The sequence below is a fragment of the Mustelus asterias genome, chromosome 8, assembly GCF_964213995.1.
Source record: "Mustelus asterias chromosome 8, sMusAst1.hap1.1, whole genome shotgun sequence".
Classification (NCBI taxonomy): domain Eukaryota; kingdom Metazoa; phylum Chordata; class Chondrichthyes; order Carcharhiniformes; family Triakidae; genus Mustelus; species Mustelus asterias.
Genome location: NC_135808.1, coordinates 22971939 through 22985408, shown reverse-complemented (window position 1 = coordinate 22985408; position 13470 = coordinate 22971939). Strand labels below are relative to the sequence as shown.

Below are 13470 nucleotides of genomic sequence, written 5' to 3'. Positions count from 1 at the left end.
GATAGGTTCATGGACGAAAAGAAATTGGTTTAGGTTGGAGGGTCACAGTTTTTTTTTAACTGGTCGGTGCAACATCGTGGGCCGAAGGGCCTGTTCTGCGCTGTAATGTTCTATGTTCTATGTTCTAACTCTGTGTTTTCCTCAAAATGGTGAGGTCTAAAGGGGGAGAACAGTTTAAAAGTTTTGAAACTGGGAGCTTGTTGCCGCTACAATGAAACTCTGTTGAAACGGGTGAAACATGTGGGATCTCTAATCCAGATACAAATTCACATCTATCAGAGTGGGGTCGTTTTTTTTTAAGCTTTAATGGTGTAATTTCAAATTCAGGAATTAATTGAAGGTGATTGTTCATGGATTATTCTTGTTTTTAAAATCTCCATTTAAAAACAACCCTGGGGAACAATTGGGACTTTATCTTCTAATCCATTTTGCTCCAAGGTTTTTATTCGGAAATATCCAGTTTGAAATGGTGAATCCACAAGACTTGAAGAAATATCTTTGTTCTGCTGAAACCGCCATTACTCTGAGAACATTGTAACCCAGTCACTTTCTGAAATCGCGGTGACAGTGAATTCCTTCACCGAACGTGTTCTAATTTAGAATTAACCCATTCAGTTCCAAGCAGAATAAACCTTTTCTGTTGTTTTAATAACACACGCACACACACAGGTAACAATTGTGTCCAATACTGCAAAGTGTAACAATATTTCCAACAGTGACAAGAATTGGAAATTTACCGCGATTTGACATTTGGAGTTGCAGATGACAGTTTGATACAAAAGCTCTGATATTTCAATAATGTTTGTTATTTCCCCAGACAGAGTGCTTGGGAATGGGGGATGTGACATAAACACACTCACCAATGACAAGCAGACATTAAAAGAAAAAAATCAGGAAAGGGCAGAAGATATTGGAATTCATGAGTTCAATACAGATGAGATTCGCTCCCGATTTCTCACACATTGCGGCGCGAGGCTGAATAAAATACTTGACTACATTTAAAACCTGTTTTGAACAAAATGAGCGAGCCCGCGGCGCAATCATCTGGGCTCTCGTCTCTGTGGCCTCACGGGAGAGGTTCACTCCAGCGAGAATCACAACGGGGCAAAACCCGATAGCCTCACTAGTGGATCCAGAGGCTGTTGAAGCCATCCCGAGAAGTTGGCGGGTGGGGGGGGGGCGGGGGGGGGGGGGGGGGGGGGGGGGAGTGCCTTGTGGACAGTGCCAAGCCTGGTACTCTGGCAGTGTGAAGGGTGTGGAGCCTGATTTGTTGGGGGAGCAAACCGTGGTGGGAATATCAGTGGTGATGGGAAGGGATGTGCCGCACACTCTGCATTTGCAATTTGGCGGTGGGGGGGGGGGGAAGGCGACTGCCACTCAGTATTTGCCTTTGGTGAGGGGAAGCAGTGGGGCCTACTGCATTGCGATTGGGAGGGGAAATCGGCCCGAGCGGTGGGATCACGAGGTTTGATCTGTCCGGGCAGGTGGGGTGTCACGGGGGCAATTGGTCCGACCATCAGGGGTCGCATGAGGCCACAGACCGCCGAGGCAGCTGGGGAGGTCCGTGTTTAGGCCATGGAGGCCTGGTGAAAGCAGCAGAGGTTGAGTGACATGTTTCTCTGTTGCTCAGAGCAGAGGGACCTGCACATGCACAATGGTGTCCTCTGCTGTTGTCAGGCAGCATTCTGGTGATTTAAGCCCTGCCCACTCCCCCTACAGGCAAGAAACAGATTAGGGGTTCTTTTCTGCTCTAAGTGCATAAGATTGCAGAATTGGATTCACCAAAAAGACGGATCAGAAACTCTCGTTTTCATACTCTTTCTGGACTGAGAATATTTTTCGCAAGATCGCCCTCTCACGTCTGTGCAGGATAAACAGATCAGATCAGAATAGCTTAAAGTGCAGCTCCAGATATAGCAATTACTTCCAAACCATCACCACAGTTCCATTTAAACAGAATCACATATGTGGAGCTTGAATCAGTCAGTCGCTGTCACCTTGATGAAATCACATCTTCCCTGATTCTCTCATCCACTCCTGCTACTATGTTTGGGAACTGGTGTTCCTGGATTACAAACCCTGGAATGCACTGGAGACGAGAAAGAAATACATCACTATAGAGTGAGGCAAAGCCAGCAGAGCTGGAAACCGCCCCGTCGCCCCCCCAACAAAACCCATCAGATCCATCCAACTCCCACATCTACCAGCAGCAAAATCCATCAGACCCCTCACTCCTAATAACGCAGAAACCTGGAAGAGATACAGAGAGAGGAAGATTAGGAAAGAAAAGAGGGGGCACGACAAAATACTGGAAAGAAAAATCAAGGCACCTCCAAGGATGTCCTATCAGTCCCTGAAGAGAAAAGGATAAGGAAAGTAGAGCATTTTGGAGACCAATAAAATAGTCTGTGCCCTAAATGATAAAAAAATAAATAAAATAGTCTGTTTGAGAGGGTGGAGAATGTGATGGGTTTTGGGAGGATTAACAAGGCAAAGGGAATCCCCAATAAATGGGAGGATAATGAATAATGTGGAGGAAGAGAGGCATCTAGGAGTGTATGTCCACAGACTGGGAAAGGTGTCAGGACAGGTTAATAAATGAGGTAAAGGTGGTATATAACATGCTTTCCTTTATTAGCCAAGGCACAGAGCAGAGTGGTTTTGCGAAAACTGTAACCAATACCAGATAGACGACAGCTGAAGCACTGCAAACAGTCTGGTCAGCACATTACACAAAAAATATTATATAATGTCGATGAATATGAGGTTATCCACTTTGGTAGCAATAATAGGAAGACAGATTATTATTTGAATGGGTGTCAATGGAGAGAGGTGGATACTCAGCGAGACCTTGATGTCCTCATGCATCAGTCGCTGAAAGTAAAGTACAGCAAGCAGTAAAGAAGGCAAATGGTCTGCTGGCCTTCAGAGCGAGAGGATTTGAACATAATAATAGGGATGTTTTACTGCAATTGTATAGGGCATTAGTGAAGCCACCCCTGGAGTATTGTGTGCAGTTTTGGTATCCTTATCTGAGGAAGGATGTCCTTGCTATGGAGGGAGTACAATGAAGGTATACCAGGCTGATTCCTGGGACGGCAGGACAAAGTCAGTTAGGATTATATTCATTGGAGTTTAGAAGAGTGAGAGGGGATCTCATAGAAAATTATAAAATTCTAACAGGATTAGAGCGGGTAGATTCAGAAAAGATGTTCCCAATGGAGGGGGAGTCCAGAACTAGGGGCCATAGTTTGTGTATAAAGGGTAAAACATTTAGAACTAAGGTGAGGGGAAATTTCTTCACCCAGAGGGTGATGAATGTGTGGAATTCACTACCACAGAATGTAGTTGAAGCAAAAACGTCTGATTTCAAGAAGAAATTAGATGTAGCTCTTGGGGCTAAAGAGATCAAGGGATATGGGAGGAAGGGTGGATCAGGATATTGAATTTGATGATTGGAACTGCTGTCTCACAGCGCCAGGGGCCCGGGTTCGATTTCCAACTTGGGTCACTGTCTGTGCAGAATCTGCACGTTCTCCCCGTGTCTGCATGGGTTTCCTCCGGATGCTCCGGTTTCCTCCTACAGTCTGAAAGACGTGCTGGTTAGGTGCATTGGCCATGCTAAATTCTCCCTCAGTGGACCCGAACAGGCGCCGGAGTTTGACGACGAGGGGGTTTCCACAGTAACTTCACTGCAGTGTTAATGTAAGCCTGCTTGTGACAATAATAAATAAAAACTTTAAAAACAGAAGAAATGACGGAGCAGGTTTGAAGGGCCGAATGGCCTAGTCCTGCTTCTGGTTTCTATGTACTGGAGAGAATGCAGAGGAGATTGTTTAATGTGGACAGGACTGGAGAATGTTCACTGTGAGGAAAGAGCGGATAGGCTGGAATAGGATTCTGTAGAATAGAGGAGGCCGAGGGGAGATTTAATTGGGGTGGATATAATTATGAGGAGCCATGGTAAATAGAGCTGACACATTTACCCTCACAGAGGGGTCAAAAACCAGAGGGCACAGATTTAAAGTAATTGGTGGAAAGATCGGGGTGGGAAATGAGGAAAGAGTTTTTCACCCAGAGGGTGGTAGGGACCCGGGACTCACTGTCTGAAAGGATGGTAGAGGCAGAAACTCTCACCACATTGAATCAATTCTTGGATGTCGAGTTGAAAAGCTGTGATCTACAGAGCTGCAGACCGAGTACAGGAAGGTGAGATGAGGCTGGAGAGCTCTTCATTAACAGGCAGGGACATGATGGGCTGAATGGCCTCGCTTTCAAACATACATTTTCTATCATTCAACATTCCAACCACACACCACGAGCTAAACCCCTCAGAGCCCCAAACGCCAGCGAAACCCATTAGAGCCCCAAACGCCAGCTAAACCCCTAAGATCCACTCCGAACCCCAAACATCCAGTGAAAGAACAGACCCATCATGTGTCACAGAATCCCTACAGCACAGAAGGAGGCCATTCAGCCCATCGAGCCTGAACCGACAACAATCCCAGCCAGGGCCTATCCCTGTAACCCCACGTATTTATCCTGTTAATCCCCCTCACAGTAAGGGGTAATTTAGCACAGCCAATCAACATAACCTGTACATCTTTGGAGTGTGGGAGGAAACTGGAGCACCCAGAGAAAACCCACGCAGACATGGGGAGAATGTGCAAACTCCACACAGACAAAACAAGACTAATGTTAAATCCTGTGGGAGTGGCAAAGCCCAGCGACCAACTTCAGGGAAATCTCAGGGAATTACAACTTCCTTAAAGAAATTGAGCAGCTGAGAGGAGGCTGTCCAGGGTGAGACGTTTCCGGATGTCTCTACACGTCAACACCCACAATGTCTCCACCCTCAGACTGTACAGGAGCAGCCGTCTCCAGAAGGCCAGTCTCAAAGCTCAGTGTTGGATTGGATGGGCTGCTCTTTAGTGACTATACAGCGAGAGACAGACACTGAGCTCACAGCCCACCCACCAGATTGTACAGCTAAATCCAGCGGGAACATCCCAGTTAGAAGGATCAGCTCCCAATATTTATCAACACAGTTCATACCTCAGGAACGCGTGGAGGAGCTGGATGAGGAATCCCCACCATCAGAAGCTGTTAAAGGAGGGAGAGACATTAAAAACTGTTCATTATCAGAGAGACAGAGACTGTGCACAAGATATAGATACAGAGAGAAAGAGACACACACACATACATACACACACCATTTGGTTGAGTATATTTGACACAGAATGAACAATGATTCACACATTACACAGAGATACAGATGATGTTTGATGATCAGCTTACTCTTTGTAGGATTGTAGTCACTCTTCCCTCTCCCTGTAAAACAAGGAATGTTCAGTGAGTGACGAGACTGAGAGAAAATCAGAGACAGAGGCTGGAACTCTCACTCGCACTGAGCCCCGACAACACAATTCTGAACCTTCACTCCCACCACAACCCGAGACCCTCACTTTGCCCTTGCCAGTGACCCTCTCTCTGACCTTAGACCCTCACCTGAGACCCTCACTCCCACACTGACCTGAGCCCCTCACTGATACCCTGAGCTCCTCATCCAATCTGAGACTCTTCCCACAATTCTCAGACACTCCCTCTTTATCATGAGCCCCTTATCCTCCCTATCCCAACCCTGGGGCTCTTCCACCCACTCTGTGCCCCCCCCCCCCCACACCAACCCGAGACCCACAGCCTGAGCCACCCCCACCCTGAAATACTCTCCCACAATCCCTCCCCCCAGTGAGGAGCTGCTCTTTTCCCTCCAATTCCTACCTTTCTTGTTGTAGATGATGACAGCCACAATGATGAGAGCGATGAGCACGAGGACCCCGACCACAATCCCGACAGTAACAGCAACCTGGGAGCGAGACTTTGGTTCTGTTAGAGAGAGAGAATCAGAGAGACTGAGTGAATCAGGGAGAGGGAAAAGTGAGAAGCAGAGAGGGGGAGAAAGAGAATGAGAGAGGCAGAGAATGTGAGAGTGAATCATAGAATCCCTACAGTGCAGACGGAGGCCATTCGGCCCATCAAGTCTGCACTGACAACAATCCCATCTATGCCCTATCCCTGTAACATGTATTTAACCTGCAAACCCCCCTGACACTAAGGGGCAATTTAGCACGGCCAATCCACCTAACCAGTGGATCTTTGAACTGTGGGAGGAAACTGGAGCACCCGGAGGAAACCCACGCAGACACGGAGAGAACATGCAAACTCCATCCAGACAGTGACAAAGCCAGGAATCGAACCTGTGTCCCTGGCGCTGTGAGGCAGCAGTGCTAACCCCTGTGTTACTGTGCCGCCCATAAAAAGGGAAAGAAAAATGAGACAGGATGAATCAGAGAGAGAGAATCAGGAAACACAGGATATACAACACAGAAACCAGCCATTCAGCCCATCCAGTTGATGCTGGTATTTATGTTCCACTTGAGCCTCCTCCCATCTTTCCTCATCTAAAACAACCATTTTAACTCTATTCCCTTCTCCCTCATTTGCTTGTCTATCTTCCCCTTAAACTATACTGTTCAGTTCAGCCACTCCCTGTGGTAGTGAGCTCACACTCTCACCACTCTGGGTAAAGAGGTTTCTCCTGAATTGCCCATTGGATTTCTTGGTGACTGTCTTGTATTGATGACCTTGTTATGATCTTTCCACAAGAGGAAACATTCTCCATGTGTCTGATCTATAAAATATCTTTCATAAATTTAAAGACCTCGATTAGATCAACCCTCAGCCTTCTGTTTTCCCGAGAGCAGAGACCCAGCCGGTCAATCCTTTCCTGAGATGTCCACCCACTCATTTCTGGAATCATCTCTGTAAATCTTCTCTACACTCTCTCCCCTGACTCTATATCCTTTGTATGAGATGGTGACTGGAACTGCACACGGTACTCTAAATGTGCTATAATGTCGGTTTCATACAGGTTTACGAATAACGTCCATATTTGACAATCCTATCCATCAAGAAATGAAACCTGGTTTTCCGTTTGGTTTGTTTATGGCCTTGTCTAACCTGTGTCTAATTGGTGTATTTGTTCACCTTTGCTCCTCAACCTCATCCAGACCTGCACCTTCCTCGTAATAAGGATGTATCGGGAGGTCACTTAACAGAAAACTACGTCTTATTCATCTGTGCTGAACTCCATTCACCAATTATTTGCCCATTCGACAAGTTTATTAACGTCCTATTAATTTCTTGAAGTTCTCCTTAGTATTAAATAATTCCCCCAATTTGGTGTCATCTGCAAATTGGTCAATTTTATTTTGATTCCAATGTCCAAATCAGTGAGTGTAAAGCATGAACAGCAGTAATCCCAGCACTGATCCTTGTGGAACACCTTCCATCACTCTGAATAACTCCCTTTACTCACACTCTCTGCTTTCTGTCTCAAAGTCAATGAGCAATCCATTCTGTCACTTATCGTCTAAATCCACATTCTTTGACCCGATTCATTAATCTACCATGAGTTATGTTATCGATTACATTTGAAAAATCATATTAAATTATATCTATTACATTGTCTCCTCCCTCTGTTACATCCTCAAAAAATCCACTCAGTAGAGAAAAGCAAGATTTTCCATTTCAACATCCATGCTGACTATTCATTGTTATATTTTTTGATTTCTAGATTTTCATGAATTCTCTCCAATAGAAGGAGGTATTTTCCTGAACTCTGATCTGAAGCTGACTGAAGTAAACTCCCAGGATGCACTGGGTCCTATCCTACTGCAATATCCCAGGATACACTGGGCCTTGTCCTAATATAACATCCCAGGGCACACTGGGTCCTCTCAGGTTGTAATATCACAGCAGACACTGGGCCCTGCCATCCTGCAATATCCCAATACACCAGGTCCTCTCCCTCCTCTGAAATCCCAAGCACACCAGGCCCTGTCCCTTCTCTAAAATTCCAACAGACATTGAGTCCCGTCATCCAGTAATATCCCAGGATACACTGCATCCTGTCATACTGTAACATCCCAGGATACTCCATGTCCTGTCAGGCTGTAATATCCCAGATATACTGCACCCTGACCAACTATAATAGCTCATGATACACAGCCCTGTCTTACTGTAATATCCATCGATACAATGGTTCCTGTGCTTCCTGTTATTTCCCAGGATGCACTGGGCCCTGTCATGCTGTAATATTCCAGGATACACCAAGCCCCATCCCTCCTGAAATATCTCACGAGTCACTGGATCCTGGCGCACTGTAATACACCAGGATCGACTGGATTGTGTTGCACTGTAATGTCCCAGGATACTCTGGGCCCTACCCCTCCTGTAATTTCCCAGGATACACTGCAGTGTGACGTACTATAATTTCCCAGGATACACTGGAATCTGTTGCACCGTAATATCCCAGGATACTCTGTGCCCTTTCACCTGTAATATCCCAGGATACAATGGGGTGCAGACAGATAAAATCATTATTGCAGTTGTTCTTTAACAACAATAATGGCGCTAAGTGTGATTCTGGCAGAGGGTTAAGCATGCTGAGATTTTTGGTCAACTTATATTTAAAAACAGATGCAGGTCGTAAAGCTGTTCTTGATGTGGTCTGCCCGGTGAACTGTGACCTGACACTGTTCTTTGGGAATAGAGGGATATGGTCCCCGGAAGGGTAGGGGGTTTTAGTTAAGTTGGGCAGCATGGTCAGTGCAGGCTTGGAGGGCCGAAGGGCCTGTTCCTTGTTCTAGTTCCTGTACTGACCAAATATGGGAAGTTGTTTACTTTGAGTTAGACCTGATGGCACCGACAGAGGATAAACTATGTGTCCTGCATGCAGGCTTGAGTGAGCATTGTGGAATCGGTTACAAGTAATTCATTGGCTTGGTCGAGCAACATGATCAGTTCCCGGTTACACCATTGGCTGGGTGTTACAGAATTTTCTGGAAAGTGAGAACAGTTTTGGGGGTAAAGGCACACGTCAGCCCTTTGTTTCCAGCAATAACTCCAGAGATCAACCATCGCAAGAAGTGTACCCTGCAGAACATCTTCAGAGAAAGACGCTGAGGACAGTTCTACATCGGGAACAGACATTTTGCTCTAAACCAGGTCATATCTATTTCCAGTTAAAGGATTAGAATATCTGTTTGCAGTTAAGGAATTAGAATTAATGTTCAGTTAAAGAATTAATGTCCACAAAAAGAGTTAAAATGTTGCAACTGTTGTAAGTTTGAGTTTGGTACTTAAAGTGTTAAATAGATTATTAAGAGGAATAGACTCGGCTTCTGTCCTTTGTCCGACTAAACTGAAATGTTTGCAAAGAGTTTGAATTAGTAGCCAAATAATAGGGGCACATTTCACATTAAATCCCTGGACACACAATTACTGTCCTCTAAAGGTAGCGCCATGATAAATAAAGTATTGAAGATTAATATTTATTTCCCATTCTCTGTATCCTGGGTCTCAGGCTCAGCACTGGCCCTCCCTCCTGTGATCCTGGTCTGAGGCTGTGTCCTCTCTAACAGTGAGAAACAGTCTTACCGTAAATCACCACCAGTGTCTCCTTCATCCCGCTGTGTTCCACCCGACAGGAATACCCGGCCTGGTCCTCTGGATCAAACTCTACCCATTTCCGGATCTGGTAGGTGCTGTCGTGATTGGGTAAGATCCCAGTGGACAGAGTCTCATCAATCACCACTCCATCTCTCCACAGATTCACCTCGATGGCTTGAGGGTAAAACCCGGTGACGGCACAGGACAGCTGGTTAGAATCACCCAGACGGGTAAAGGACACGACGGGGGCAACTGAGAGAGAAAGAAAGAGGAGTCAGTACAGGAACCTTGAGATAGAGAGTCCCGGGCATCTCATCTCTCACTTACCAACTCACCAACTCTCAGTTCTCTCTGTCCATACTCCAGATATTTCTTCAGCCACTCGATACACTCTCCCTCTAGGTAACTTTTCCATCCCTTGCTGTTGGCTATGTCCCTGTCCAAATTGTTTTTGATGATCTCTCCCCATGTGATCGGGGTCACCCACACCATGTGATCCTTGTCAAAGCTGATAAAATCTTTTCCGTCCCACCCAAACTGGTTGAATCCACTCGTGGTCCCACCATCCCTCAGGTCACAGCCAGTCATCGTCTGGTAGACATGGATCCCTGTGGATCAGAAACACAAACAACCAATCAGAGACAGTGTCACTTGGGAGCACCACACACACAGCCAATCAATGCCAACTACACTGGCAGGAGTCACATTGACCAACTTGATCCCAGAGTTGTGGGAGAGTGAGCACTCACCTCCTGACTGGTTGGCCCGAGACATGAAGAGCGGAATATCGGCTTTGGAATACCGTTCCTGCTCCTGTACAAGCATCTTCTTCCGCTCCCAGGACTCAAGCCCCTCGCTCTCCACCATCCACTGCTCCCGGGGGATTAGTTCCCTCCGATCACTGTCGTACACAACAAACTGGACATCGTCCACATAACCGACAGCTACAAACTCCGGGAAACCGGGGACCGGGGTCATTCCCGAGAGGAAATACCGCAGAGAGTGAGAGCCTGAAAAACAGAGAGGGAGAGAAATTCAGGATATGCACCCTAAAAACGCTGACACACAGATATCAGGGTTTGAACCCCTAACCATCAACACCCACACAGAGAGGGACATCAGGGTACGAACCCATTAACACGCGACAGGCCATGGTGTTTGGGACTGTGAATTATTCAGGGATGCAGTTTCACACTGCGACGGACAGGACAGTGGGCACTATCACAATCTGCTCTGTGATTGGTGTGGGTGTGGAGAAAGCTGGGCAGATTGTGTCTCCTCTTGATTACGCAGGTCTAGTTGGTGCCAGGGTTACACCTTGAGCGATGCCACGATACTTTGAGGCAATGTTTGCCCTGGGGGTAAGTGTTGGTGATGGAGAGTTCATTCAGATGGCAAAGCTCCAGAAGGTGCTTAGAAGCTGGATATAACTGTCTGACTCACACAACAGGCCCACCAGAGGTATTGGTGCAGTGATGTGCTTCCACAATACAGTTCCCCTGAGAGTCCTCAGCACAGAAGTCCCATGCATTCGGTCAAATATAATTATCGATGATCTTGCCCACACCGTGATGACCGAGGCACAATGGCCATGATTACTGTCTGTCCCAACACATTGTTGAAGTCACTTAGGCTGAAAAGACTCCAGTCATCCAGAATCTTCCTCAGGACATCAGCTAAGGAATTGTAGAAATGCTGGAGTCTCCAGCCAGGTCTGATTTCTCCTCCCTCCCCATCACTCTCCAATTGTGCATTGCTGCTGGAGTCCCTAACTAGGCCTGTGCTATTCCTTTACACACACTCTCTCGCTATTCATGCATTGCTGCTGGGAGTCTTTTACTGGGTCTGATTATATGGGTAGCACGGTGGCAGAGTGGTTAGCACTGCTGCCTCATAGCACCAGGGACCCGGGTTCAATTCCGGCCTCGGGTGACTGTCTGCGTGGAGTTTGTACGTTCTCCCCGTAGGTTTCCTCCAGGTTCTCCGGTTTCTTCCCACATTCAAAAGATGTGCGGGTTCGGTTGATGGGCCATGCTAAATTGCCCCTTAGTGTCAAGATGATTAGCAGGATGAATACATGGGGTTACGGGAATAGGGCCCAGGTGGGATTGTTCTCAGTGCAGATTCGATGGGATAAATAGCCTTCTTTTGCACTGCAGGGATTCTATGACACTATACTTCTGCTGCTCTCTCTCTCTCTCTCTAATCGTGCACTGTTGCTGAAGCCTTGAACCAGTCTCTGCTATTCATCTACACTCACTCTCTCTTTCCTGGTTGCTGCCTGCTGTCTTTAGCCAGGAACCTCCTCACCAAAATGGTTGTGGAAATCTGAAATCCTCTTTCCCGCAAGAAGCTGCAGCTGTTGTGGATCAATTGCAGCTTTCAAAATTGAGATGGATCTTTGTGGGGATGCAGAAAATGGAGTTTAGATTATTCCCCTCCTGTTCCTGTAATCCTTCAACCTCTCCCTCTCTCTGTCTCTCTCCTCGATCTCCAATCCCACATCCCTGCTCTCAGTTCCCTCACATCCCAGTTTCCCTCCTTTAAGAAACCCAGTACCCAGCCTGACATTGCCCCTCTCACACCCCATCACTCACTGACCCAGGGTTAATGCCCCAGTACCCAGTCTGGCATTGCCCCTCTCACACCCCATCACTCACTGACCCAGGGTTAATGCTCCAGTACCCAGCCTGGCATTGCCCCTCTCACACCCCATCACTCACTGACCCAGGGTTAATGCTCCAGTACCCAGCCTGGCATTGCCCCTCTCACACCCCATCACTCACTGACCCAGGGTTAATGCTCCAGTACCCAGCCTGGCATTGCCCCTCTCACACCCCATCACTCACTGACCCAGGGTTAATGCTCCAGTACCCAGTCTGGCATTGCCCCTCTCACACCCCATCACTCACCTGCAGACACCTCTCCACACAGAAGGACCAGCTCTATCAGTCCAATCATTGCTGCTTCCCTCATGTTGGGGAAACATTTGGAGTTCTCAGCCCGTTAGCTGTGTCCTGTATTTACAGGAAAAGGTGTTCCTGTTCCGGTAACTTACTGCAAACTGATTGGACTTAAAATACAATTGCACCAATCAGAATAAAAACATTGTGTGAGTCATTAGTCTCCGGCAGAATAGACACAAAGCTGATTGGGAAACAAACTTTGTGTTTAATTGTGGTAAAGAAATGTGTTGCGATTCTCCCAGCGCATTGTGCTACTTTAGCAGCGCAGGGTGCACGGAGACTATAGCGGGGGCCGTGCGGCGAGCTTCCCGCTGCACGCCGGATTTCCGGCGCGGAGCTGTATCATTTATTTAAATCATGATTTCAATCTAATTAGCGGGCCTGGGACGGAATTCTCCGGGCCCGCCAGCGTCTCCACCCCCGCGTCCCGCCAGGAGTGTTTCACCCCAGTCGGGTTCACAACAGATCCCCACTTGCTGGCGGCCTGACCCCAGTGGAGTGAAGGGGGCGGGGGTAGAAAGGGTTCCCCCTCCTGGGCATTGCCAGCTTGTCGGTGCCAGCCTGGCCCCCCAGCGAATGAGTTGGCCAGCGATCGGGAGGTTCGCAGTGCGGGGCTACTGCGCATGCGCCAATCTCGGCACTGAGCGATCGTGCATGCGCAGTGGCCTGTTCAACACTCTGCTGCCGGCCTCTCCAGCGAGAATAGTCCCTGCCCACTGATTTTTAGCGAGATTCGCACAAGTGTACTCCGTGATGCAGAGTGTGGGAGATTCATTTCCAAAATCCCACTGAAAAAATTGTGAATTCGACACTTTTTTTTTGAGAATCCCACCCATGCTGCTGATTATATTCGGGTGATGACTAATAGGGATCTTGATGAATTCTCCTAATCCTGCTTCAGTGTGAGCCAACGTTTCGAGTCTGGATCAGGTTCAGTGAGTGGGCAAAAATGTGGCGGGTGAAATATCCTGTCAGAAAATGTAAAGTTATT

At 47.3% G+C, this 13470-nt stretch overlaps 1 protein-coding gene across 1 annotated transcript; it reads right to left on the bottom strand.

Annotated features, from left to right (window-relative positions):
• Positions 1-629: 629 nt before the first annotated feature.
• Positions 630-12555, bottom strand: LOC144496939 (class I histocompatibility antigen, F10 alpha chain-like). Its single transcript, XM_078217562.1, has 8 exons — positions 12426-12555; positions 10263-10523; positions 9849-10121; positions 9502-9765; positions 5782-5886; positions 5299-5331; positions 5056-5103; positions 630-2089 (listed from the first exon to the last, which is right to left on the bottom strand). The coding sequence occupies exons 1-7, from the start codon at positions 12487-12489 to the stop codon at positions 5057-5059; spliced, it is 1047 nt and encodes a 348-aa protein (XP_078073688.1). The 5' UTR covers positions 12490-12555; the 3' UTR covers positions 630-2089; position 5056.
• Between the last annotated feature and the right edge of the window lie 915 nt (positions 12556-13470).

What these genes read in the sequence shown, in the direction of transcription:
- LOC144496939 (XM_078217562.1), bottom strand. Translation starts at nt 12,489, where the DNA reads ATGAGGGAAGCAGCAATGATTGGACTGATAGAGCTGGTCCTTCTGTGT. An exon ending in ACAGAGAGAACTGAGAGTTG is followed by an intron (nt 9,766 to 9,848) that starts GTGAGTTGGTAA and finishes TTTCTCTCTCAG; the next exon opens with TTGCCCCCGTCGTGTCCTTT. An exon ending in TGACTACAATCCTACAAAGA is followed by an intron (nt 5,104 to 5,298) that starts GTAAGCTGATCA and finishes CTCCTTTAACAG; the next exon opens with CTTCTGATGGTGGGGATTCC.